Source organism: Scardinius erythrophthalmus (genome assembly GCF_964197995.2).
Source record: "Scardinius erythrophthalmus genome assembly, chromosome: 12".
NCBI classification, from domain to species: Eukaryota; Metazoa; Chordata; class Actinopteri; order Cypriniformes; family Leuciscidae; genus Scardinius; species Scardinius erythrophthalmus.
This window is the reverse complement of record NC_138232.1, coordinates 31,792,531-31,817,972: the sequence shown is the minus strand read 5'-3', so window position 1 is coordinate 31,817,972 and position 25,442 is coordinate 31,792,531. Positions and strand designations below refer to the sequence as shown.

General features: G+C 41.4%; 1 protein-coding gene across 1 annotated transcript in view; it reads right to left on the bottom strand.

Annotated features, from left to right (window-relative positions):
- col18a1b (collagen type XVIII alpha 1 chain b) overlaps positions 1-23,238 on the bottom strand; it is a 164,203-nt gene extending 140,965 nt beyond the window's left edge. The window contains exon 1 of the mRNA XM_081380997.1: positions 23,061-23,238. Coding sequence (XP_081237123.1) covers positions 23,061-23,139 — 79 coding nt within the window. The 5' untranslated portion in view covers positions 23,140-23,238. The remainder of the gene's footprint in view (positions 1-23,060) is intronic.
- Positions 23,239-25,442: the final 2,204 nt, after the last annotated feature.

Here is a 25,442-nt window from a genome sequence, read left to right as displayed (position 1 = left end):
ACGAGTGATAGGCCTGGCTTCGGACGTTCCACCATGTCCTTTGCCGAAGGGTATGGAGAAACTCAACAGGGTTCGGCTAATAAGGGGAATTCTACTGGAGCAAGAATTGCGCATGTATCCAATCCACGGGAGGGGAATGGCGCAGCAAGCCGACACTTCGAAACGGGATACAGTGAACTGGCTTCATGTGAAGGGAGCCCACGGAAAGTAGTGGTTCGACACATGATAGGTGTCGCCCAGCCCCCAACTCTTAAATCTGTTGCGAGGCACTCTGTGTCAACGCCTGGGAGGGAGCAATAATCTCACTTAGGAGGAGCTCACCACCCAGGTGGGCACATGCACCTTGGGAAAACTTTCTCACCAAGATGAAGGCAACCACATGTAGTGGGCCAACCTCTGCTTGGAAACAGTCTTCCCTTCTGCTGGTCTCTGTAACAGACAAGAGCTGGTCTAAGGTCCAGGCTTTGCATTCTGAGCATGTATAGCCGCAATGGAGCGGACGGACAGAGAAAAGCCAGGGCTGGGTCTGCCTCCTCCGGGGCAGCACTTGCAGGCTCACCACCTGGTCCCGTAGGAGAGGTAGGAACCTTGGGCACATATCAAGGCCGGGGTCTCAGATTTCATGAGAGTCAGCCGAATTCCAGGCATGATTTGTTGACCGAAAATTCGTGCAAGTCCCTACCCTCTAGATAGAGACCGAGTAAGCAGAAGAACTGCTTCTCTAAAAACAGGATTTTTAACTCACTGCCTGCAGGGCTCAAGGGAGGTCTCTGCAGTGCAGGAGCACCAGAGATAAGTCCCAAGAGGGTAAAAAGGGGGCGCAAGGCGGATTCAGTCTGCTTGCTCCCCTCAGAAACCTGACGATCAAGTCGTGCTTCCACGGATTTGTATCCACTGCATCATGATGTGCGTCAATACAGAGGCAACAACATTTTGAGGTGGAGGAGACAGCCCTCACTCCAACCCATTAGCAAGAAAGAAGCACTGAACTGATCGAACATCTTCGGGATCTCCTACGGAGAGAAGACACAATTTAGTGAATAGGTTCCACTTCTCATTTTGAGCAGTGCTCTCACAGAAGTGATGGTCTCTACGGCATAAAAATTCTTGCGGTAGTAACCAGAACCTCCGCGTCCCATTCTTTTTAAAACCAGACCTGGAACTCTCCAAGGTCTAAACACGGGTGCCATCATGCCCCATCCCTGAGAATGTACTCAGAGGAAGGAGTCAGGAAGGGTTGTCGAGAGCTGTGGTGAGGCTTGTCAGCGGCACGATTGAGCAGGCCAGCAGTAATAAGTGGAAGAAGCAACCTCAGAAGCTTCTGACTACGAGGAGGAGGTGGCGGGCAAGTCGCAACATGCGAGGGGAGCATAGTTCAACGGTTGCAATGTTGTCTGGTCTTTTCAGCGGTGTCTCAAAGTGAGATGAACTCCAAGTAACTCGAGGCAATGGATGCCAATGCAGTCGGAGGGCTGCCCAGACCTCTGTTACTGCATGCCCTTTATACGTGGCCCCTCAGCCGGTATTAATGGACACACGTTCTAGGAGCCGTTGGCCCAGAGAAATAAAAGGTCTGTTTACGGGCTGAGGGTTTGGCGACAGGCTAGGGTGATTATCACACGGAACGTGCCGCTCTGCCATGGGCACCTTGGGACTCGGCCATGAAGCCAGTGCTTAAGCGGTCTTATATGGAGGAAGCCATGTGGCTGCATCTGCCATTTGCCCCAGGAGCCTCTGAAAAAGTTTCAGTGGGAACCTTTCTCACTTCTTGAATAGCACTGACCTGACACACCTCCTAATAGATGCGCTGGACTGAGGCCATCTCCATACTAGAAAAGAGATCCTCAACCCTTGGGTTGAAAGTTTCTTTCAATGTTACTTTTTTTTCCAGTTGACCTAAAGACCCAACTGGCTATGGAGCACTCGAAGGTTAGGACCTTGTACTGATACTTCATTCCTTTGAACGCAAGAACACAGGAAGCCTGTGGGGCGGAAGGATAGAGATCTGAAGTACACGTGTTTCAGGTCGAACGCTGCAGACCAACCTTGGGGACGGAGCATTTGGGAATGCATCTCTGTGTTTAGCAACTGAATGGAGGCTTTCAAAAAAGGGCCTGTTTCAGTTGACACAGGTCCAATATGGTCGTAACCCACCGCATATTTAGGGCGCAATGAAGTACGGGCTCATGGAAGCCAGTCTTCATATCGGCTGGAGGGAACGGCTACATCGCGTCCTTCGCCAGTAGGACTGTGACGTGCACACACAGGACAGGAGCACTCCTCAACACCTAGGTATGATGAATATCACTGAGCCTGGGCAGAAGCCATGGTATAAGAGAAGCCGTGGAGTCTGATGGTACAATTTGGGGCCAGCTGGACTGGTTGGGAAGCATTTTGGGCTTCCACAAAACCGGGCCAGGGACCCAGCTCGAGAGGCCCGAAGGTGACCCGAAGCAGGGTCTGAGTGTGCAATATAACATTTACCTGACTCCACTAAGTAGCAGGGGATGCGTGAGAAGGCGTATGACCGGGTCCTTGAACCGCACCCTGCTGCGGTCTTGTGAATAAGAGGGGGCTGAAGGGTGCAAGGCTTTGCAGGGTCACACACCGCCAAATTTGCCCTCTTGGGGCCCAGGAACAGAGAAATTGGTCTTTCTTTGAGTATGTGGGAGCCAGCGGCGGAACAGACACACATTGAATATAAAACTTCACCCGGCCCTCCACTGGATGACGGGAGTGGATCGGTGATCATTTCCTAAGAGCATTCCTCCATCCCTGGGTGGCCCGCTCAGAAACGCTTTCGCTATCACTTGCCACCTGGCTTGGCAGCGCCTGAAGGTGGCGAGGCGGTGCTGCTGCGACGGTCCAGCGGGAGGGGAGGCAGCTGCAGATGGGCGCCTTCGGCGACAAGCAGGCAGAGGATCTGCCGCCGGCGGACGGGTGGAGGCAGCAGCTGGCCGCCAGTGCAGGATGTGCCGGATGGCATCCATCTGCTTCTGGGCGGCAGAGAACTGCTAGGCAAAGTTCTCTACCGCATCGCAGAATAACCCAACCTGTGAAATGGGAGTGTCCAGGAATCGAACCTTGTCCGCTTCTCTTATGTCAGCCAGGTCAGAGATGGCGCTCCTGGACCACAAGGGTGGACATCGCCAGACCGATCATGCAAGCTGCAACCTTCGTACCTCGGAGGGCAAGGTCAGTTACAGTGCGGAGCTCACCCATGAGCTCACGGTCTAGGCCACCCTTGTGCATGTTCATGAGTGCCTGGGCCTGATGGACCTGAAGCAACGCCATAGCATGCAGTGAGGAAGCGGCTTGCCCACAGGCTTTGTAAGCTTTGCCCATCAGAACGGACGAAAACTCACAGGCCTTAGAGGGGAGATGAGGATCCCCCTTCCACGAGGTAGTGGTCGCTGGACACAGTTGCATCGCAACAGACCGCTCCACTGTAGGGATCACCTAGTAACCCTTCGCCGCTCCCCCATCAAGGGTAGTGAGGGAGGAGGAGCTCCTCAGGCAATTTCTTGAAGAGACAGGCCTGGGGATGGGGACTCCCTCGCGAACAAAGGTGAGTCTCGACCTCAACACCGAGATGGTCATATTCCCGCAATAAGAACATGACTCATCCATAAGAGCTGCTTCAGCGTGCTTTAAGCCCAGACACGTGATACAACTCTCGTGACTGTCAGAGGGGGACAGAGCCCTACCGCACCCAGAGACGCCCGGATAGAATAGCATCTTGAAAAAGATGCAAACGTACCCGTGTTGCTCTTTTAGAAAATGAGACCCGTCACCAGTGCTGGAGCACACAGTGAATGACCGCGGCAACACTTAATGCAGCGAACTGAAACAGTGAAGCACTCACTTTTCCACCCTCAACCAGCCTTCAACACACACACAATAGAAACTTGTTGCTGTTAAAACAGCATTTGAGAGCTCAAAGCTTGTCACCACCGCTGCACTGCACTGTAGAAACCACCAGCACTGGGAGAGTCTTTCTAGAAGAACACCGACACACTTGCTTGTTGTACACAACAGTACTCTTCAGAGACATCAAAGACGATCGGCTCCGGAGCAAAAAGCAACTAGTGCGTGTATCCACTTCTGTATTTATGCCGCGCCGCAGGGGCGGAGTGTGTTATACGAATCACGCACCTCAATTCCATTGGCTCAGTTCAATAGTACTCGAAGATGACTGGCTCCCTAAGCGTGATCCCATTCAGTCTACGTCGACTACGTTGAACTTGACAGACTGAAAGGGAACTGATCTGCTTGATATGACACCCACATGTCATACACTGATCAGTGTGTCTGGTTTGAGAGACACACGTACAAATTAGGGCTGTCAATAGATTAATTTTTTTAATCGCGATTAATCGCACCCTTTTTGTGCGATTAACTGCGATTAATCGCACACTTATCGTGAAAAATTAAACATACACTTTTTATTTTGTTTAACATGTTTATTTTTGTCATCATTTCACAAAATTGTTATATCTAGCAAAGAGAACCATCAGAACAGTTTCAATCTCAATTCAATTACCTGCTTGCCAAACTAAAACAGAACAGCTTATTTTTCTAGTCTGCATTTAATCAGCTGCTAAGGCATACAACATGTTTATTTTTGTCATTTCACAAAATTGTCATATCCAGCAAAGAGAACTATACCAGAACAGTTTCAATCTCAATTCAATTTGAAGTTTTAAGAAGACATTTAATATTGCAAACTAGTCTGCCTAGAGACCCAATTCAGAATTAAAAGTCACTTTAATATGAACATTTATCATCAAATTAAAAAGCAAATGACCTGAACATACATTTGGACAGGAAACGCACTGAAATTTTACAGATCTCATCTCAGTTGATTCTAGACAGAAATGAACTTAACAGAAAAAGACACAGAAACCGCAGTATTTCATCAAATTATTCTAAAATCAAATTATCTGAACTGAAGAACAAAATTCATATCTCTGTAGGACAACCATTTGTATGTCTTTCTTTCAGAAGTATCTCGGGCAAAGTTAATACTTAGGCTAACTATTCCTGAGCATTCCTGACAGATAAACCTTTGAGCAAATCATATTACTTTTGCACATTTGCAATACATGTCTCTCCGTTTTGAATGTGGTGTTTTTTGTATGTGTGTGTTTATTTCATGGATGTAGTTTTTTTTTTTTTATGTATGTATGTATTTAGCAAGTCTGGTTCCCCCTCTTGTTTAAAGATTTTTCTGTTCTTATCTGTGTGCATGTCTTTCTCTCAAATATCTCGCTTTCTCTTCATTTAACACATAACCCAGAAAATCTTACCAGATTCCCTTTTTTCTTCTCCTCTCAATATTCCATATTTGTCCTAAAGTGGTGCTTATTTTTCTAGTCAGCATTCAACCAACTGCTAAGGCATACAAGTTTGTTAACATTCTCAGGTGCCAGAGCAGCCCTCTTCTTGTGCACTATGTGTCCTGCAAGTGAAAATAGTCTCTCGCATGGCACTGTTGAAGCAGGAGTTGGTAGATATTTCAGTGCAATGGTCGCCAGCTTGTCATGACTTCTGCTGTGTGCAGACCACCATTGCAGAGGGCATTGTTCAAGGCTTATGCTAGGCTCTGCTCTGTATCTAGCAAGAGGACTGGATTCCAGTGATGTTTCATCGTCTGACTCTGTATCAGAGCCCATCAAGAGGAGACCAATTTTCTTTTGCGGCCCTGATCCCGCATCTGAGGAATGTGGACAAAGTTCCTCCTCTTTTAGCATCTTGTCTAATGTTTCCCAAACTTCAGCTCTTTCTGCTTTAGGAATGCATTTCAGGTTTTTGAATCTGGGATCAAGAGCTGATGCGATTTTGAGCCAAGCAATGTTTGTGTTTTCTTTGCGCTTGGTCAAATCCTCTTTGAATGCATCCTTAAAGCGCACAACATAAGCAGGGTCATCTTCTGTGACAGCCATCTTCAGGGCCAGGTGGCAAAGGGCAGGCAACACAACAGAACAGGAGACATACTTTTCACCCCCAAGAAGTTCCATGACATATCTGAATAATAAACACACATCCAATTAATAGATTGCATTTGCTAACAATGACCTATCATTTAATGTCAGCATTTACAATTTTTTTTATTTTTTATTTAACGTTACAAGTATTAGTTAACTATAAAAACAAAGATTAACACTAAACAATACTTTGCTAGTAATTGGTTACTGTAGTTACTAACATTACTCACAATAACAACATGACATGAGCCATTTTAAATATACAGGACTTGTTTTAATAAAAAAAAAAAAAAAAATCATTAAATACTGTCTAAAAATAACATATCAAATAAACTGAAGTACCAACCTGCATGGTTCCAGTAGTTTCTCCAGCCTGGCAAGCTTATCAAACTCTGCAGATGTTAGAAGGGTTAGCTTGTGGTTTTGATGAGCCAAGGTTGCCATCAGGGGGTCTTTGTTCCGTAGTATCCGGCTGACCATCTCGAGGGTGGAATGCCACCTTGTGAGAACATCTTGCACTAGAGACTCTTCGCCCAGGCCATGAGCAATTTGCTGTGCTTTCAGGTCTATCATATTAGACGGGCTATGTTTAAAATGTCCGACTAATTTACGACATTTCACTAAAACGCCATCAAAGCCGCCTTCACGAAGAGCCATGACGATTGCCCTCTGTATAATGTGCGCTATACACGGCATATGCTCGAAAGGAAGCAATCTAGATGCAGCGATCATGTTTCTTGCGCTGTCCGTACCAACAGTAGTGATTTTGCTCTCTATCTCCCACTCCTTCGCTACTTGTATAAACTGTTCGGCGCAGGCCTCAGCAAAATGCCTTTCTTCACTTTTAAGCACAGTTAATGCAAATGAATGCATATGCCAGTCTTTATCGATAAGATGCGCAGTTGTACCTAAGTAATTATGCTGGCTTACCGATGTCCAGTGGTCCCCAGTCAATGCAACACTGTTTGATTGTGATAGCAGCTCTACTTTGCATTTCTTTTCGTTAATGTACAGTTCGTTAATCCTGGGCATGATTGTTGATCTTGACGGTAGCTCGAACGATGGGTCGGAAGTGGCAATCCTGATCACTTCTTTCAGGCCCTGGTCAGTTACGATGTTGACTGGACGGCAGTCCTTAGCAATCCACTTCGCTATGGAAGTAGTAAGCCTGGCTGACTTTTGACTATTCACACTCCGTGGTATACACTGATCCAGTGTGGGTTGTTGCACAAGACTCGTCAGATTGCTAGTAACGTTAGAACCTGTGATATGTTTTGCTTTTAAATGATATTTTAAACTCGATGAGCTTCGATGGTAGGCCAGTTCTTCCTTACAGTGTATGCACACAACTTTGCGTTTATCCAGAGTGCCATCCAATTTTCTTTTAAAAGAGAAATGTCCGCCTACCAGAGTTACTGCTTTCGCCATTATAGATGCTGATTAGACTCCCGCCCCCGCGCAAATTACGTTAATGACGCACCTTTGTGTATATCGTTTTTTTTTTTTTTTTTTTTTTTTGGCGGTAATTTATTTGCGTTAAATTATTTTAACGCGATAAGGATTTTTTATTAATCGCATGCGTTAACGCGTTAACGTTGACAGCCCTAGTACAAATCTCCATTATCTACCCATAACTTTAATAAACAGTATAATGATTACATCATGAAATGCAAAACAAATGCTAACAATAAAAAAATAAAAATATATGGAGTATGCTCTTGTTAACTTAAAGGGTTACTTCAGGATTTAGCATTAAGCTTTGTATTAGAAGAAAACCTGTAGTATTTTCGAATTACCATGCTTTCCACCCTCATATCCCCCTGAGACAAGAGATTTATTTATTTTTTGTCTGGAAAAAATCCTCCGATGACGCAAAAATCGTCATTTTGCGTCATCAGAGGATTTTCTGGACAGAGGCTAAAGACTACAGCCAGTAGATGGTGTTGTTCCGCATGTTTTCAGCCCGCCCATACAGGGTGGGATCTCACTCAGAATGTAACGTTACACAGTGTCAGCCGTCTTTCTTTGGAAGCTAAGCTAGCAGGCTCTTGTTCTGTGGAGATGGAGAAAGCTGAATAGTAGGAGAAAGTTGAGTAAGTACCATCCTCCTTTTGCCTGACTTGTCCGGCGGGCGAGATCGTTCAAAATGTCCGGGATTCAGCTTTTGCTTTCTGCGGTCGCCATTCATTGTTTACATGCACACCTTTCAATCTAACTGAATTCATTCCGATTGGTGAATTTGAATGTGTTTACATGAACGCTATGAATGTCTTCTAGTGATCGGTTGATGTGCGTTTTACCATTGCTAAGAAAAATTCCCGCTCCTCCGTGAGAGATGCGAGACCCGGCGCGTCTCAGTAATCACGCCACCGGCCTCGCGCCGTTCTCCCGCGGCCGTCAGCCTCGTCCTGCTCGCCACAGTAAACATAATGAATGGCGACTGTAGAACGCAAAAGCCGAATCCCGGACATTTTGGACGATCTCTAAATCCCTCGCAAACTCATCACGTAGACTAGCTTTGTTGTTTTCAACTGCTCACTCTTACCGGTAGGCGTGGCCTCCTAAGGCAGCGAAGCAAGTGCATTCTGGGAGTTGTTGTCTTTCATCCACATAAGCCAAAAATACATTTTCTGGCTTTTCTCAGTTTAGAAAGCTCCAAATTCAAAAATTTCTTCACATTTCTTCTACTTAAATGACATATTTTAAATACACATTCATCTTCCCAGAGGTGAAGTATCCCTTTAAAAAAAAATGCCCCATAATATGTGTTTAAATTGGCACTGTGACATTATGCAAAGGCTCATCAAATAGCACTTGATGGCTTAATGACTTATCTGTATACTGGGCCTATTGTCCTAATAATCCTGTTCAGATGGACAGCTTATCTTCTGGTTGAAGAGTATACAGAGAGACCACACTTGAGGAAAGCAAATTGAAACCAAAACAACTTGTTTAAAAGTACACTCAGAAAAGTTCTCATTTTATTAATGATTGATAGCTTTGAAAGTATCCATTAATACTTTTGAAAAATATGTTTAAAATTGTAGGATTGAGTGCGAAACAAACACAAATGAATCTTCCAGGTGAATTGTTCAAACATAATTTCTCACAGAACTGAACATTCCAGACACCAAATCACCAACCCCAGAGCCATCGAAGAAGGCTCCAGCCAGCCAGTCTCCACTAACCAACGAAAACCCCCAGCTAAGAACTTTTCTAGCCATGCAAGCTTCAAAGAAGATGAGCCCAACTAAAGGAAGAACTTGTCAATGCGAGATAGCTTGGAAAAGAATGATTGGCTCAGAGATGGCACAACTCAGTGCCCGATCAAGATAACAGCAGAAGCTGCTCGAGCCCACAACATTCCAGACCCCCTTCTTCTTAACCCTTAAAGGGGCAAGCATAAATAAATTTGATGGAAAAATGTTTCATTGCTATTTTTGTATGTATCTAGACTAAAATGACACAGTTCATGCATTTTTTCCAAAATATGACCTTTTTTTTCTAAGTTACACTCTGTATCTCCCAACTCTGTACATTGCCCATTTAGGGTAACATTTTGCAATGTATTCTTTTTTATTATAGTTCATATGACTACACTACACTACACTACACACCACACCACACCACACCACACTACACTACACTACACTACACTACACACCACACCACACCACACCACATTACACTACACTACACTACATTACACCACACTACACTACATTACACTACACTACACTACATTGCACTACACTACACTACACTACACTACACTACACTACACCACATTACATTACACCACACTACACTAAATTACACCACACTACACTACATTACACCACACTACACTACATTACACTACACTACACTACATTACACCACACTACACTACATTACACTACACTACACTACATTACACCACACTACACTACACTACACTACATTACACTACACTACACTACATTACACCACACTACACTATATTACACCACACTACACTACACTACATTACACTACACTACATTACACTACACTACGCTAGACTACATTACACCACACTACACTACATTACACTACACTACACTACATTACACCACACTACACTACACTACATTACACTACACTACACTACATTGCACTACACTACATTACACTACACCACATTACATTACACCACACTACACTACATTACACCACACTACACTACATTACACCACACTACACTACATTACACTACTACACTACACTACATTACACCACACTACACTACATTACACCACACTACACTACATTACACTACACTACATTACACCACACTACACTACACTACACTACACTACATTACACTACACAACACTACATTACACCACACTACACTACACTACACCACACTACACTACACTACATTACACTACACTACATTACACTACACTACGCTAGACTACATTACACCACACTACACTACATTACACTACACTACATTACACCACACTACACTACATTACACTACACTACACTACATTACACCACACTACACTACATTACACTACACTACACTACATTAAACCACACTACACTACATTACACCACACTACACTACATTACACTACACTACACTACGCTAGACTACATTACACCACACTACACTACATTACACTACACCACATTACACAACACTACACTACACTACATTACACTACACCACATTACACAACACTACACTACACTACATTACACTATACCACATTACACAACACTAAATTACACTACACTACATTACACCACACCACATTACACTACACCACATTACACAACACTACACTACATTACACTACACCACATTACACAACACTACATTACACTACACTACATTACACTACACCACACCACATTACACTACACCACATTACACAACACTACACTACATTACACTACACCACATTACACAACACTACATTACACTACATAACACTACATTACACTACACAACACTACACTACATTACACTACACCACACCACATTACACAACACTACACCACATTACATAACACTACATTACACTACTCTACATTACACTACACTACATTACATTACATTACACTACACTACACTACACTACATTACATTACACTAGACTACACTACATTACACTACACTACACTACACTACACCACATTACACCACACTACACTACACTACATTACACTACACTACACTACGCTAGACTACATTACACCACACCACACTACACTACATTACACTACACCACATTACACTACACTACACTACACTACACTATACTACATTACACTACACTACACTACACTACACTACATTACACTACACTACACTATATTACACTACACTACACTACACTACACTACATTACACTACACTACACTACATTACACTACACTACATTACACTACACTATACTACACTACACTACACTACACCACACCACACCACATTACACCACACTACACTACATTACACTACACTACACTACACTACGCTAGACTACATTACACCACACTACACTACATTACACTACACCACATTACATAACACTACATTACACTACATTACACTACACTACACTACATTACACTACACTACACTACACTACATTACACTACACTACACTACACTACATTACACTACACTACACTACACTACATTACACTACACTACACTACACTACACTACATTACACTACACCACATTACACAACACTACATTACACTACACTACATTACACTACACCACACCACATTACACTACACCACATTACACAACACCACACTACATTACACTACACCACATTACACAACACTACATTACACTACACTACATTACATTACACTACACCACATTACACAACACTACATTACACTACATTACACTACACAACACTACACTACATTACACTACACCACACCACATTACACAACACTACACCACATTACATAACACTACATTACACTACTCTACATTACACTACACTACATTACATTACACTACACTACACTACACTACACTACATTACATTACACTACACTACACTAGATTACACTACACTACACTACACCACATTACACCACACTACACTACACCACACTACACTACACTACACTACGCTAGACTACATTACACCACACTACACTACATTACACTACACCACATTACACTACACTACACTACACTACACCACATTACACTACACTACACTACACTACATTACACTACACCACATTACATAACACTACATTACACTACACTACATTACACTACACTACACTACACTACATTACACTACACTACATTACATTACACTACACTACACTACATTACACTACACTACACTACACTACACTACACTACATTACACTACACTACACTACACTACATTACACTGCACTGCACTGCACTACACTACACTACACTACACTACACTACATTACACTACACTACACTACACTACATTACAATACACTACACTACATTACACTACACTACACTACACTACATTACACTACACTACACTACACTACACTACATTACACTACACTACACTACACTACATTACACTACACTACACTACACTACACTACATTACACTACACTGCACTACACTACACTACACTACACTACACTACATTACACTACACTACACTACACTACACTACATTACACTACACTACACTACACTACATTACACTACACTACACTACACTACACTACATTACACTACACTGCACTACATTACACTACACTACACTACACTACACTACATTACACAACACTACACTACACTACATTACACTACACTACACTACACTACACTACACTACACTACATTACACTACACTACACTACACTACACTACACTACAAGTTAAAGAAAAACCTTTATCCTATTCAATATCTGTAGAGAACAGGCCTCAAAACATTAGAATATCTCTGAGTGATCAGCCCTGTTAAATACCCTTATATGGGCAATGTATCCCCCAGGATACAGACATTCAATGCCTGATAATCAAAGTTGTGAGAAGATTATTTTAAAAATATCCACAAGAACATGTAAAACTATCCTTAAAAAACTATTTTCTAAAACAAAATCACTCTAAAATATTATAATCGTGAAAAATATAAAAACACTTCCCTCATGGCCAGTGTCTTTGTCCACGTATGCTGCCATTTTGGATTTTGATACAAATGTTTGGAATGTTGGCATAAAGTCACATGACCTGATTACATGACCCATCACCCCATCAGTGTTTCTCATCAACTGCAACCACATAATGGCCCTCCCCCCATGGCCCTTCCCCCCACAGCCTGTTAAATGACTGTATCCCCCAAGATACAGAAACTCTTTTTAAGGACCTCTGAATGACCTCAGGGTGTAAAATCTTTTCAAACCACAGAACTGAGATTTTACCTATAACTATACATAAAATCATTCAAGAACAATTTTCAGTGGACTTATAATCAAACATCATGCAACGACATGATTCTATATTGTTTCTACAATAGATGGGTGTATCTGATATGCTTAGATGCCATATAATTTATGTAATTGTTATAACTATTAGGTGTGTGAATGAAAGTGTGTCGTGCTTCTTGTCAGCATGATCGTATGTTCTTAATTCAAAAGATGGCTTGATTGAAATCTGTGTAAAATGTTTCGTATTCTTATAATAGTAATAATGTCTTAGCTGTGGCCTCTGTACTCTCTGCTAGAGCTTAGAGAGTAAGGAGAGCACAGATAAGCTTGATTTATGATAAGAAGTGAAGAGAATGCCACCTCCTAAATAAAGACAGTGTCTAATTGGTTAGAACTGTTCCAGGAGGCTGGGCGGACATTTGAGTTTAAAATCTTAACACCAGAACAAAGTTTAGGTTTTTAGTGCAGAACCAAAAATGCAGCGGGAGATGAAGATCTAAACCAAACAAGTAACCATGTAAACGTGCAGACGAAAGAACCCAAATCAAGATCAGAAGAACATGGGTTAAACAACTTCATTCAAGCCATCATCTACTCTCGTCTCAATTTCCTTTCTTTTCTTAGTTTCCTTTCTTTTCCGTTGTGAGTCTCGGTTCTAAGTTAAGTTTTGCGGCAAGATTTCGGTCCACGTTTCTCCTGCAAAGCCTGCTTTCCAACAATAAAGACTTTCCATCAATCCGCCATCCACACCATGTGAGTGGCCGCCACAGACATCTATCCAAGCACAAGGATACCAGCCAGCGAACGAACTCGGGAAACCCCTTTGACGCCGACCAAGGGAATTCCCAAAAGGAACGCAAAACGAGCAAGTAACCTCCAGACTCTTAAGCTGAACTGGTGTATTGATATAAATGTAATAACCTGTCTAAGAAACGATAGAAGGGTTAAATTAATGATTGATGGTTCGTTCCAGGTCATGTCTTATAAGTGCATATAGAAACTTGGGATTTCATCATCTCACTCTTAAACTCACTCTTAAAACTTAATCTTTCCTAACTCTTTTTCCTTCTGCAACTCGTATGAATGTGTGTGCATGTGTTTGTGTTAGTTTTATGTGTTAGAATAATCAATAAAGTCTTGTTTGTATTTTAAAAAGAAGTATTACTTGTGTTATGTGCTTACGAATTTAATGTCTTAAACTTCTGATCTAAGTTACCTTGCTGTGTTACCTATAGTGTTTCACTATAGTTCGGATATTTATACCCGTTGCAGAGTTGATAGTTACAGCCAGTTCAAATGAACCGTAAACGAGTCATTTGCTCGGTTGTAATAAGTGACTCTTTCGAATTCCCTATAAATTAATTAATAATTCATTTGAGCTAAATTGACGAATCACTACAAATACAAATATCTTACAAAATCATGCATGCTCATTAAGATGACACTTCCGCAGGTGGAATAAATTATTCACGCCTGAATAGAGCATTTTTACAGCAAACTTTGATCCTACAGTAAATACACACTGATATGTATAGGGATGGGTATCATTAAGTTACTTTAAATGTATTCTTATCGGTTCTTTTTGTTATATATATTATTTTTTATAAAAAAAAAACAAATAAAATAAAAACAAATTAAGAACATAACTAGATGTACCGCATGGCGGTACAAAATATGACCGCCGCTCAGGCCTGCACTGGCTTTCCACAAAAATAAACACTAAAATGGCCCTCGGGGACCAAACGGAATTTTTCCGTAAAAGTCTAGTGGGGCTACATGCCCACCACATTTCATGTTCCCCGGTGTTTCGGTGTCCCTGGTATCGTTGACGAAAAATTCACGGGGGGCCCAGCGCGGGGGGAGTGGCCCCCGGGGACCAAACGAAATTTTTCCGTAAAAGTCTAGTGGGGCTACATGCCCACCAAATTTCATGTTCCCCGGTGTTTCGGTGTCCCTGGTATCGTTGACGAAAAATTCACGGAGGGCCCAGTGCGGGAGGGGGGGAGTGGCCCCCGGGGACCAAAAAAAATGTTTCCGTAAAAGTCTAGTGGGGCTACATGCCCACCAAATTTCATGTTCCCCGGTGTTTCGGTGTCCCTGGTATCGTTGACGAAAAATTCACGGGGGGCCCAGCGCGCGGGTGGGGAGTGGCCCCCGGGGACCAAACGAAATTTTCCGTAAAAGTCTAGTGGGGCTACATGCCCACCAAATTTCATGTTCCCAGTTTTTCGGTGTCCCTGGTATCGTTGACGAAAAATTCAGTAGATGACGCAAAAAAAAAAAAAAAAAACTTTGACAATCCCTATATGACCGCTTTCGCTAGCTACGCTAGCGGCGGTCATAATTAACACTGCTTTATAATCTGAAATGTAAAATATCTATAGCAAAATAAACAGCATTGCTTGAGCAAAATGAATCAAAAATATCTATTTGTAAATGGACCAGGATAAGATAAGATACTATAAGAACAGGAACAAAGAAACAAAGTACAAATGGTCAAATAAATACAATAAATATACAATAAAACAAAGATACAAATGAAACGCAGTCCTTTAATTTCAGGAAGTGTACTAACATCAGAGGTGTCAAGTAACGAAGTACAAATACTTTGTTACCGTACTTAAGTAGAAATTTGGGGTATCTATACTTTACTGGAGTAATTATTTTTCAGACGGCCAATTGGCCAATTACACAAACAGTGTAGACCTGACTCCCGCCTCCTGAATACACATCGCTAAACTGATTGGCGTTGTGGTGTCTTTCTAACTTGTGAGAGGCTGTAGTCACATTTGTTTGTGCGCAGCGCCAAAAGTCCTCCGAAGGAAACGTAGATGTGGTAAGCGAGGGAGAAATAGGGGCAAATCGCGTCAGGTAAGCGAGGGAGAAATCGGGGCAAGTCGCGTCAGCATGAGAGAGAGAGAGAGAGAGAGAGAGAGAGAGAGAGAGAGAGAGAGAGAGAGAGAGAGAGAGAGAGAGAGAGAGAGAGAGAGAGAGAGAGAGAGAGAGAGAGAGAGATTTTCCTTACATTACTTTTATACTTTAAGTAGTTTTGAAATAATTATTTTTTATACTTTTACTTGAGTAAAAAGCTTGAGTTGATACTTCAACTTCTACAGAAGTCTTTTTAAACCCTAGTATCTATACTTCTACCTGAGTAATGAATGTGAATACTTTTGACACCTCTGACTAACATTACTGTTCAGGTAAGTAATATGGCCTACAAAAGAAATCTAATAAAGTAATCAAACTTAAAATAACACTGCATAATTTTCACTGTATAAATGGATATATTAATGCTTATTAAAGCTAAAGTTATTCATTAAAGAACTGAGTAATTTTCTCTTTGCCTTATTGTTGTTTGATTTACAATCACATTAATGGCGCAATCGTCAGTAGGTTTATTAAACTGCTTCCACTTTAAGACCAATGATGATTTAATGATTATTACACTCATATTTTCTCTCAACTATTTATGACCATTTAAGACATTAACTGTGTTTAAGTGAATACTGCTTTCATTTGTCAATTCATGAGGCAGAGGAAAGAAAGCCTTACAAATTATAGGGTGACCAATTGCAGAAGACACCTTAGGGGGATAGTCCGTTCTGGGTGCAGAATAGCCCTGACCAGTCTAGGAGCAAAATCCAAGAAAGAAGGAGCAACATATAAGGCTTATAAATCCCCTACTCTTTTCAAAGAGGTCAAAGCTAAAAACAAGGCAACTTTGAGAGTTAAAATAATTTCAGAAACCGACTTCAAATGTTCAAATGAAGCTTTTGCTAATGATCCCAGGACTAGAGATAGGTCCCAGGAAGGTACCCATGACCGACAAATAGGCCTCAGCCGTTTGGCACCCTGCAAGAATTGTGGCACCAAAGAGTCTCCCAACCGAAGTCCTATTCAATATGTCAATATGCAAGCCAAAATAGCGGCCACACATACCTTAAAGGGATGGTTCGGAGTAAAATCAACCCAGGGTCCTTTGCACCATGACCTCGAGCCAAACACCCCCCCAGAAGCCTTTTTTTCCCTTGGTCGAACATTATTAAAGTTAGAGCTTATTTTGAAATATCAGCCGGATGGCTTAGTGCAGGCACTAATGGATCCTATGATGTATCTCGTAAATGACCCCACTAATAATGCCCAGAATGGTACCAACTGCGATGCATAAGGATGTAGTGTAACGACACCCAGTTCCAAGAATGCACTAATATTTTGTTTTGTAGTACCAGTTTGCAACAATTATTAGTTAACAATAAGTTGTTAACACTTCGGAAAAAATAATCATTTGCACTACATCCTTATGCATCGCTTTCTGCTAGGACTTTTACGTGCTTTTCCCAAATCACTGAAGTGACGTCGACGTCCGGGTTAGCAGTAGCATGAGTGTTATTTAAAGGGATACTTCACCTCTGGGAAGATGAATGTGTATTTAAAATAGGTCATTTAAGAAGAAGAAATGTGAAGAAATTTTTGAATTTGGAGCTTTCTAAACTGAGAAAAGCCAGAAAATGTATTTTTGGCTTATGTGGATGAAAGACAACAACTCCCAGAATGCACTTGCTTCGCTGCCTTAGGAGGCCACGCCTACCGGTAAGAGTGAGCAGTTGAAAACAACAAGGCTAGCCTACGTGATAAGTTTGCCAGGGATCTCTAGAGATCGCCCAAAATGTCCGGGATTCGGCTTTTGCGTTCTACAGTCGCCATTCATTCATCATGTTTACTGTGGCGAGCAGGACGAGGCTGACGGCCGCGGGAAAACGGCGCGAGGCTGGTGGTGTCATTACTGAGACACGCCGGGTCTCGCATCGCTCACGGAGGAGCAGGAATTTTCTTAGCAATGGTAAAACGCACATCAACCGATTTGTTTATTGTTCATGTAAACTCTACATTTAGATTCACCAATCGGAATGAATTCAGTTAGATTGAAACAAAAGGTGTGCATGTAAGTTAAACAATGAATGGCGACCGCATAAAGCAAAAGCCGAATCCCGGACATTTTGAATGATCTCGCCCGCCGGACAAGTCCGGGAAAAGGAAGATGGTAACCCCTACTTACTCAGCTTTCTCCTACTATTCAGCTTTCTCCACAGAACAAGAGCCTGCTAGCTTAGCTTCCAAAGAAAGACGGCTGACACTGTGTACATTCTGTGAGTGAGATCCCACCTTCTATGGGCGGGCTAAAAACATGCGGAACAACGCCATCTACTGGCTGTAGTCTTTAGCCTCTGGCCAGAAAATCTGGAAAAAAAAGATTTTTTCCAGACAAAAAATACATAAATCTCTTGTCTCAGGGGGATATGAGGGTGGAAAGCATTGTCATTCGAAAATACTACAGGTTTTCTAGTAATACAAAGCTTAATGCTAAATCCTGAAGTATCCCTTTAAATAAACTCCTGATGTACTTACAAACTTTCCAATGCCTCATTTTATGAGTACAGAACCTGTTTGAACATGTTTTTTTGACGATGACCCGTCACTACCCGAATTCATTTTGGGAGCGATGGCTGATTGTATGTATTTTTGGTCCAGTGCCAGTGTCTGTATATAGGGTACTTCTCAATATCCCTCCTCGTCTCCTCGCTCCTCCGTCCTCCATCCTATGACCCGGAAAACGATCGAGCTCAGCCATCTTGAAGTAATTTGCAATTCTGTAATTGCACCGTGAGGAGGCGAGGATCGAGGAGTGGGGAGGCTTCCTGAGGAGTCATGAGCAAGGATACATAGGTGTATCCTATGCAGAAGAGTTTTATCGACTAAACGTGACGCACGTATAAACTCTCCTCCCCCTTCACATCGTTCACACTAACTTTAATTTATACTTTACCTTTGCAGTTTATATAATCTCACATCTTATATATATATATATATATATATATATATATATATATATATATATATATATATATATATATATATATGTACAGTCGTGCTCAGAATTAATCATACCCCTGGTGAATATTGCCTATTCCACATTGTCCATGGTCGGATCTGGGCATTGACTTTATGACTGACCTTCCACCCTCAGCGAACCATACCTGTGTGTTCGTCATCGTGGACTGCTTCTCAAAGGCATGTGAAATGATTTCCCTCAAGGGGTTACCTACGGCCTTCGAAGTGGCTGAAGCTATGTTCCAGAACGTTTTCAGTCACTTCGTTCTTCCCGAAGATATAGTTTCAGACCGGGGTCCGCAAATTAATCTCTCGGGTTTGGCAGGCCTTCTTCAAGCTCCTCAGAGTATCAGTAAACCTCTCTTCCGGTTACCATCCTCAAACCAATGACAAGCCCAAAGAACATTGCCCGAAGAACATCTACCCCTCGCTATGAACCAGGCCAGAAGGTGTGGCTCTCCACATGGGACATACGCCTCCGCCTGCCTTGTCGTAAGCCGAGTCCCCGGTACATAGGTCCATTCACTGTGCAGAGGCAGTTACAGGCTAAACCTTCCACCTCACTACCGTATTTCACCATATTTCCATGTGTCTCTCCTAAAACCCCACACTGAACCTATGTTGTCTCCTCCCACAGAGTCTGGTGGCGATGAGGTACCTCCTCCTCCCGAAATCGCAGAAGAAGAAGCCATCTACCAGGTCCGAGCTATCCTAGACTCGCGATGGCGGGGTCCAAGGCTGCAGTACTTCATTGACTGGGAGGATTACGGTCCCGAGGAGCATTCCTGGGCTGCTCATCATGACATCCTTGATTGCACACTCCTCACACAATTCCATACTGAACACCCAGTTTGACTGGCTCCCAGGGGTTGAGGTAGGTCCCATCGTCGTCCCATCCAGCCGTCAGGAGCCGCCCGTGGAGGAGGGGGTACTGTAACGGAGTCACCAGATCAGCACGCTCTGCCAACTCGTTTACTCTCCCCAGAATTCTGATTCCCTGCACCTGCACATCATCATCATCTATATAGACTCTCTTCTCCTTCACTCCTTTGTCTGGTCTCGTCCCTACGAACGCATACAGACTCTACCCCGATACCTACCTTACCCGCTTCAAGGATCCCTTACCCGAACTCCTGTCATTCGTCTTCAGTCATCCATCTTCAGCCGCCTGTCATCTGCCTACAGCCTGCTGCTCTCTCTCGTTCATCTACAAGACAGACCCATATTGTCATCCAGCCCTTCATCCATTCTGTCACTCTGCTTCAAGCTCACCTGTCTGCAAAACTGTTTGGATCCGTGCCACTGCTCAATAAAACTGTTTACGTATCACTTACTTGTCTGCTTCCCTCTGTATTGTGACAGTTGCCTTCTAAAACATGATTACAATACATAATAAATCATGCAGTGAATTATATATTTTTTTTTATAGGCTATTAGGTGTCTCTTTGTGTGTGGTATGTTTTTTGTTTGTTTGTTTGTTTTTTTGTTTGTTGTTTTTTATTCCATAGCATAGCCTAGTCTAACACTTAATGGCTCCAGAATGGTTATAAGTGACTAAATGAATTCCAGTGACAGAAGTGTCTTGCTTTCCCACACTATTAACATCACACACACAAGCTGACAGATGTTAATTCCATTGACAAGGGTCACAAATATAAAGGGAACCCAATTACTGTTTAAAGATTTTGAATTACCTAGAAGGGATTACTTCGCTAACATTTGTAAACAGTACCCCTTTATGTAACCATTTGACTAATATTCATGTGTTATTATTCTGACAACCACATTTAAGGACAGAGAACAGATTTGGCTTCTGCTATATTTTTTATTTTACCATAGCCACCATTACTCCTGAGATTTTGTGCTTGTGAGAAAAGGGGATCTCCAAAGGAAACAGGCCTACCTCCTAGCAGTACAATGACAATCAGTACAGGAAACCTAAACTAAGGATATAAACACACACTGTATTGTCAAAGGGCTGAGTCTAAAACAATAATTGCACAAAACGCTGGGCATAAAATGACCTTAAACACTTGCATTTAGAAAAAAACACAAAAAAAATTCTAAATGCAACAACAATAAGTGATGATGTTTTTATAGTAAGAGACTATGCATTTGCTCCTCTGTTAAAAAGTGATGATGTTTTGATAGTCAGAGATATTGCTTTTACTCCTCAGTTTAGAAAGAGCACCATCTGCTGGAAAATAAATGCACTATTTCTGAACCTGTGTGTTCAGATAGACTGCCAAAATCTCTATCTTTCTGTACAGTAAAAATTCCTTTTTAATTATAACCTGTAAATTTTAAAGACAAACCAACCAATAACTTCTTACGTACAGTATGCTTCTGTCATGTCAGTATGATATAATCTAGGTTTTTTTTTTATTGCTGTATTGAATTCCCAGAAAGAAATACCCATAATCTTATGCAAGATCCATCAACTATAAAAGTCCTTACCATGGAAGTGGAAACTGTTACAAAACACTCAGCAGTGATTTCCCACTCCCATAAAACTCAAATAATTAGAAAATGGATTCAGGCTCCATACACTCAGACACATATTTGAATACTACCTGCACATAATACAATTGAAGTATTTTGTTAAATACATTAGACATAAAATTAGACATATTTTTATATTGAATGACTTCATGGGTCAATAGTCTTATACAGTAGATAATGCAATTTTATATTTTGTCATATTATGAAATCTTTGGCTTTAAATTAATGTTTGTAATGTAATCTATATACTGTAAAACAATTATTGTCTAGCATCATTCATTTAAAGTGTGAAAACATTTAAAAGATACTCTTTAGCACACCAGAATATTTGCCCTGTGAAGGGTTTTCTCTGCTCCCTCAGCTTTGTATCATCCCGTCACAAACTTTTCAACATGAATGCCATATAAGAGTAGGATTTTGGCAGAGTGAGGTAATGGAATTAATGTTCCATACATTTCACAATGCAGCATTCATTAGAAGTCAGAACAGAAGGACACAGAGGCACATTCCCTCCTTTACAAGAAAACTAAAGGGATTCAAGTGAACTGAAAGAAAAAAGAATACTGACAGGGAGTATGATTACGTTTGTCAGCTAAATATTAGGCTACTGTATGTATCAAATTGGACAATCACTTCCACTGAAATCAGGCATTGTGTGAACTTTATAGTGTGCATGTTAGAGCTCTTTGCTATTTTTTTTTGTTTGTTTTGTTTTTGTTTTTGCCATAAACATTCAAAATACATTAAATGTGGCATGTGGGATTAATTGTTCATTCATTTACAAATTACATGTAAACTCTAATGGTTTATTGTGTTCAAATTAGCCTATACTGTTGTGTTTCAATAGGTTGCTTTGGAGATGTATACAACTACAGAAATGTAGGCTACACAAAGTCAAAATAAACAATAATATCTTAAATGATGTGGCTTAAGATATTAAAATTGGCTGAGTAGAGATGTCCAAACATGAACACATGTTTTGGCAAACATATCATATATTTTTAATCACTGAAGATTACTATTGCACTTACACATTTGCAGCGGATAATTATTCTAACATTCACAAAGAAGACTGTGAAATGTCCACAAGAACACAAAACAAAATATATAGGCCAAATATATGTACAATTCTAGTGGATGCTGGACATTCTAATTCATTAATTACTTTTTTTTTTTTTTTTTTAATAGGCCTACTGCAACATTTCGATAAGAGGAACAGGTGATTTTGTTACCTGTATGGTGAGATTCCGTTACCTTCTTCATAAGTACCAGGTAAAGCGATAATCCCAATATAGACCAAAGAGATCGCATCTTTATCTAAAACGTTTTTTTTTTTTTTTTTTATATTCCAATATTTTTATTCTAAAATTAAAAGTAAAATACAAATGAAAGAAAATTACCAGTGGAGACTTACTGCATGCCCAATAAACACTGACAACATTGTGAGACAGAAAGAGGGGCTGAATGCAAATCATGAGGGCATCGCTTGACTGTCCTTGGGCCGGGGAGTTTGTGACGAGTGGAAATAAGGTGTGGCTCCTTTAAGAGCTGCGCGCGCCCTGTTGAACTGACTGCACTGCAGTCTGTATTGTATGCGCGACTCGAAGTATGCGGGTTATTTCTGTTTTCTGTTTGATGTTCATGTTTATCTTATTAGGGCCCAAGCCCTGAAAGGGCAAAGGCCCTATTGTTTCCGTAAGGATTATTTTTTTTTTCTTCATTATTTTTTTTTTTGCCTTTTTGACACTTTTGGGGCCCTTAACATGCTCAAAAACTCTTGAAATTTTGCACACACGTCAGAACCCGCGGCCATCAGGGCCGGGCTGAAGCTGGTACCGGTGCGTGGCAGGGGGGCTCGACGGCGCCCCCTGGAATGGGGTCCGAAAACTTGGTCCATAAATCAAACACGCTTGCATGTAATAATATGAAACTCAGTACACATATAGATCTCATCGGGCCGAACAACTTTCGTGCTCTAAGTTTTACAAAAGCCCAACAGGAAGTCGGTTATTATACGTTGTTTGGAAAACGCATACAATGGAATGTGAAATACTCCTCCTAGGGATTTCATCCGATCGCCACCAAACTCGGTGAGAATAAAGTCAAGACATTGAGGATGAATTCTTGCGAACAGATTTTTGATATCTCGAACGGTTTGGCCGTGGCGAGGAAACTAATTTATGGCGAATAATGGGACACAGGAAGTGTGTTATAACTTCTGCATACATTGACAGATCTTGATGAAACTTCAGCAGTGTATTCGTTGTAAGAGGCCGATCACATGGATGTGACTATTGTGAGTCAAAGTTATAGCGCCACCAACTGGCAGCAGGAAGTGTGTCACTTTCAAAATGCTTTGAAGTCACCCTCTTACTTTTACCCGATTTGCTTCAAACTTTATGTGTATAATGTAAACACACGGCAGATGTAGACCTGTGAAAGGATTATTGATATCTTAGATACTGTTGCCGTGGCAACGCATAAAATTTTAATATTCTTTTCGGATGCGTTTGAAACTCTTAGCATGCTTGAAATTGGATGAAACTCGACAGACACATAACACTTATTAGCCAGTAGACATGTGAAAAGTTTCAGAAACGGGCGTGGCAGGGGGGCTCAACAGCGCCCTCTTGAACAGGGTCTGAAAACTTGGTTCATATATCAAACACGCTTGCATGAATTAATATGAAACTCGGTACACATATAGATTTCATCGGGCTGAACAACTTTCCCTCTGTCAAGTTTCACGCCAGCCCAACAGGAAGTCGGCTATTATGGGTTGTTTGGAAAACGCTTGCTGTGGAATGTGATGTACTCCTCCTAGAGAATTCATTCAATCACCTCCAAACTCAGTCAGCATGAAGTCAAGACATTGAGAATGCTAAATTGCGGACGGATTTTTGATATCTCGAACGGTTTGGCCGTGGCGAGGAAACAAATTTATGGCGAGAAAAGAGAGGAGACGAAGTGTTATAACTTCTGCATACATTAACTGATCTTGATGAAACTTTAGCAGTGTGTTCGTGGTAAGAGGCAGATCAGATGGATGTAACTATCGTGGGTCAAAGTTATAGCGCCACCAACTGGCAGCAGGAAGTGTGTCACTTTCAACATGCGTTTGACAAAAGTGGGTGGGTTAGTTTTACCAACAGTTACAAAAATCAGTATATATATTGGTCTCACCGAGCCGGACAACTTTCTAATTTACAGTTATTAGCTCAGAGCAAAAGGAAGTCAGATATTTTGGTTTGAATGTGGATTTTTTGGATATTTCAGACTCTGAGTTTTTAGCTACTCTTCCTAACTGGTTTATTTTATTCACACCAAACTTTTTCAAAATGATAAAGATACATTAAAGATGCTAAATTGTGAACGGATATTAAACATCTCAAACGGTTTTGCTATAGTGAGGGACTAAAGTAAAGTAACACTTAAAGCCTCATCTTCTAAAAATGTAATTAAACACCATTTATTTCTATATAAAAGTATAAAAATATCACAACTAAACCCATTTTATTCTTTTTTTTTCAATTTAATAAATATTTATAAGTTTAAAAATAGTAATTGTACTATTTAGTCCCATAAAAGTCAAGTCATACATAGGGCTATACTGC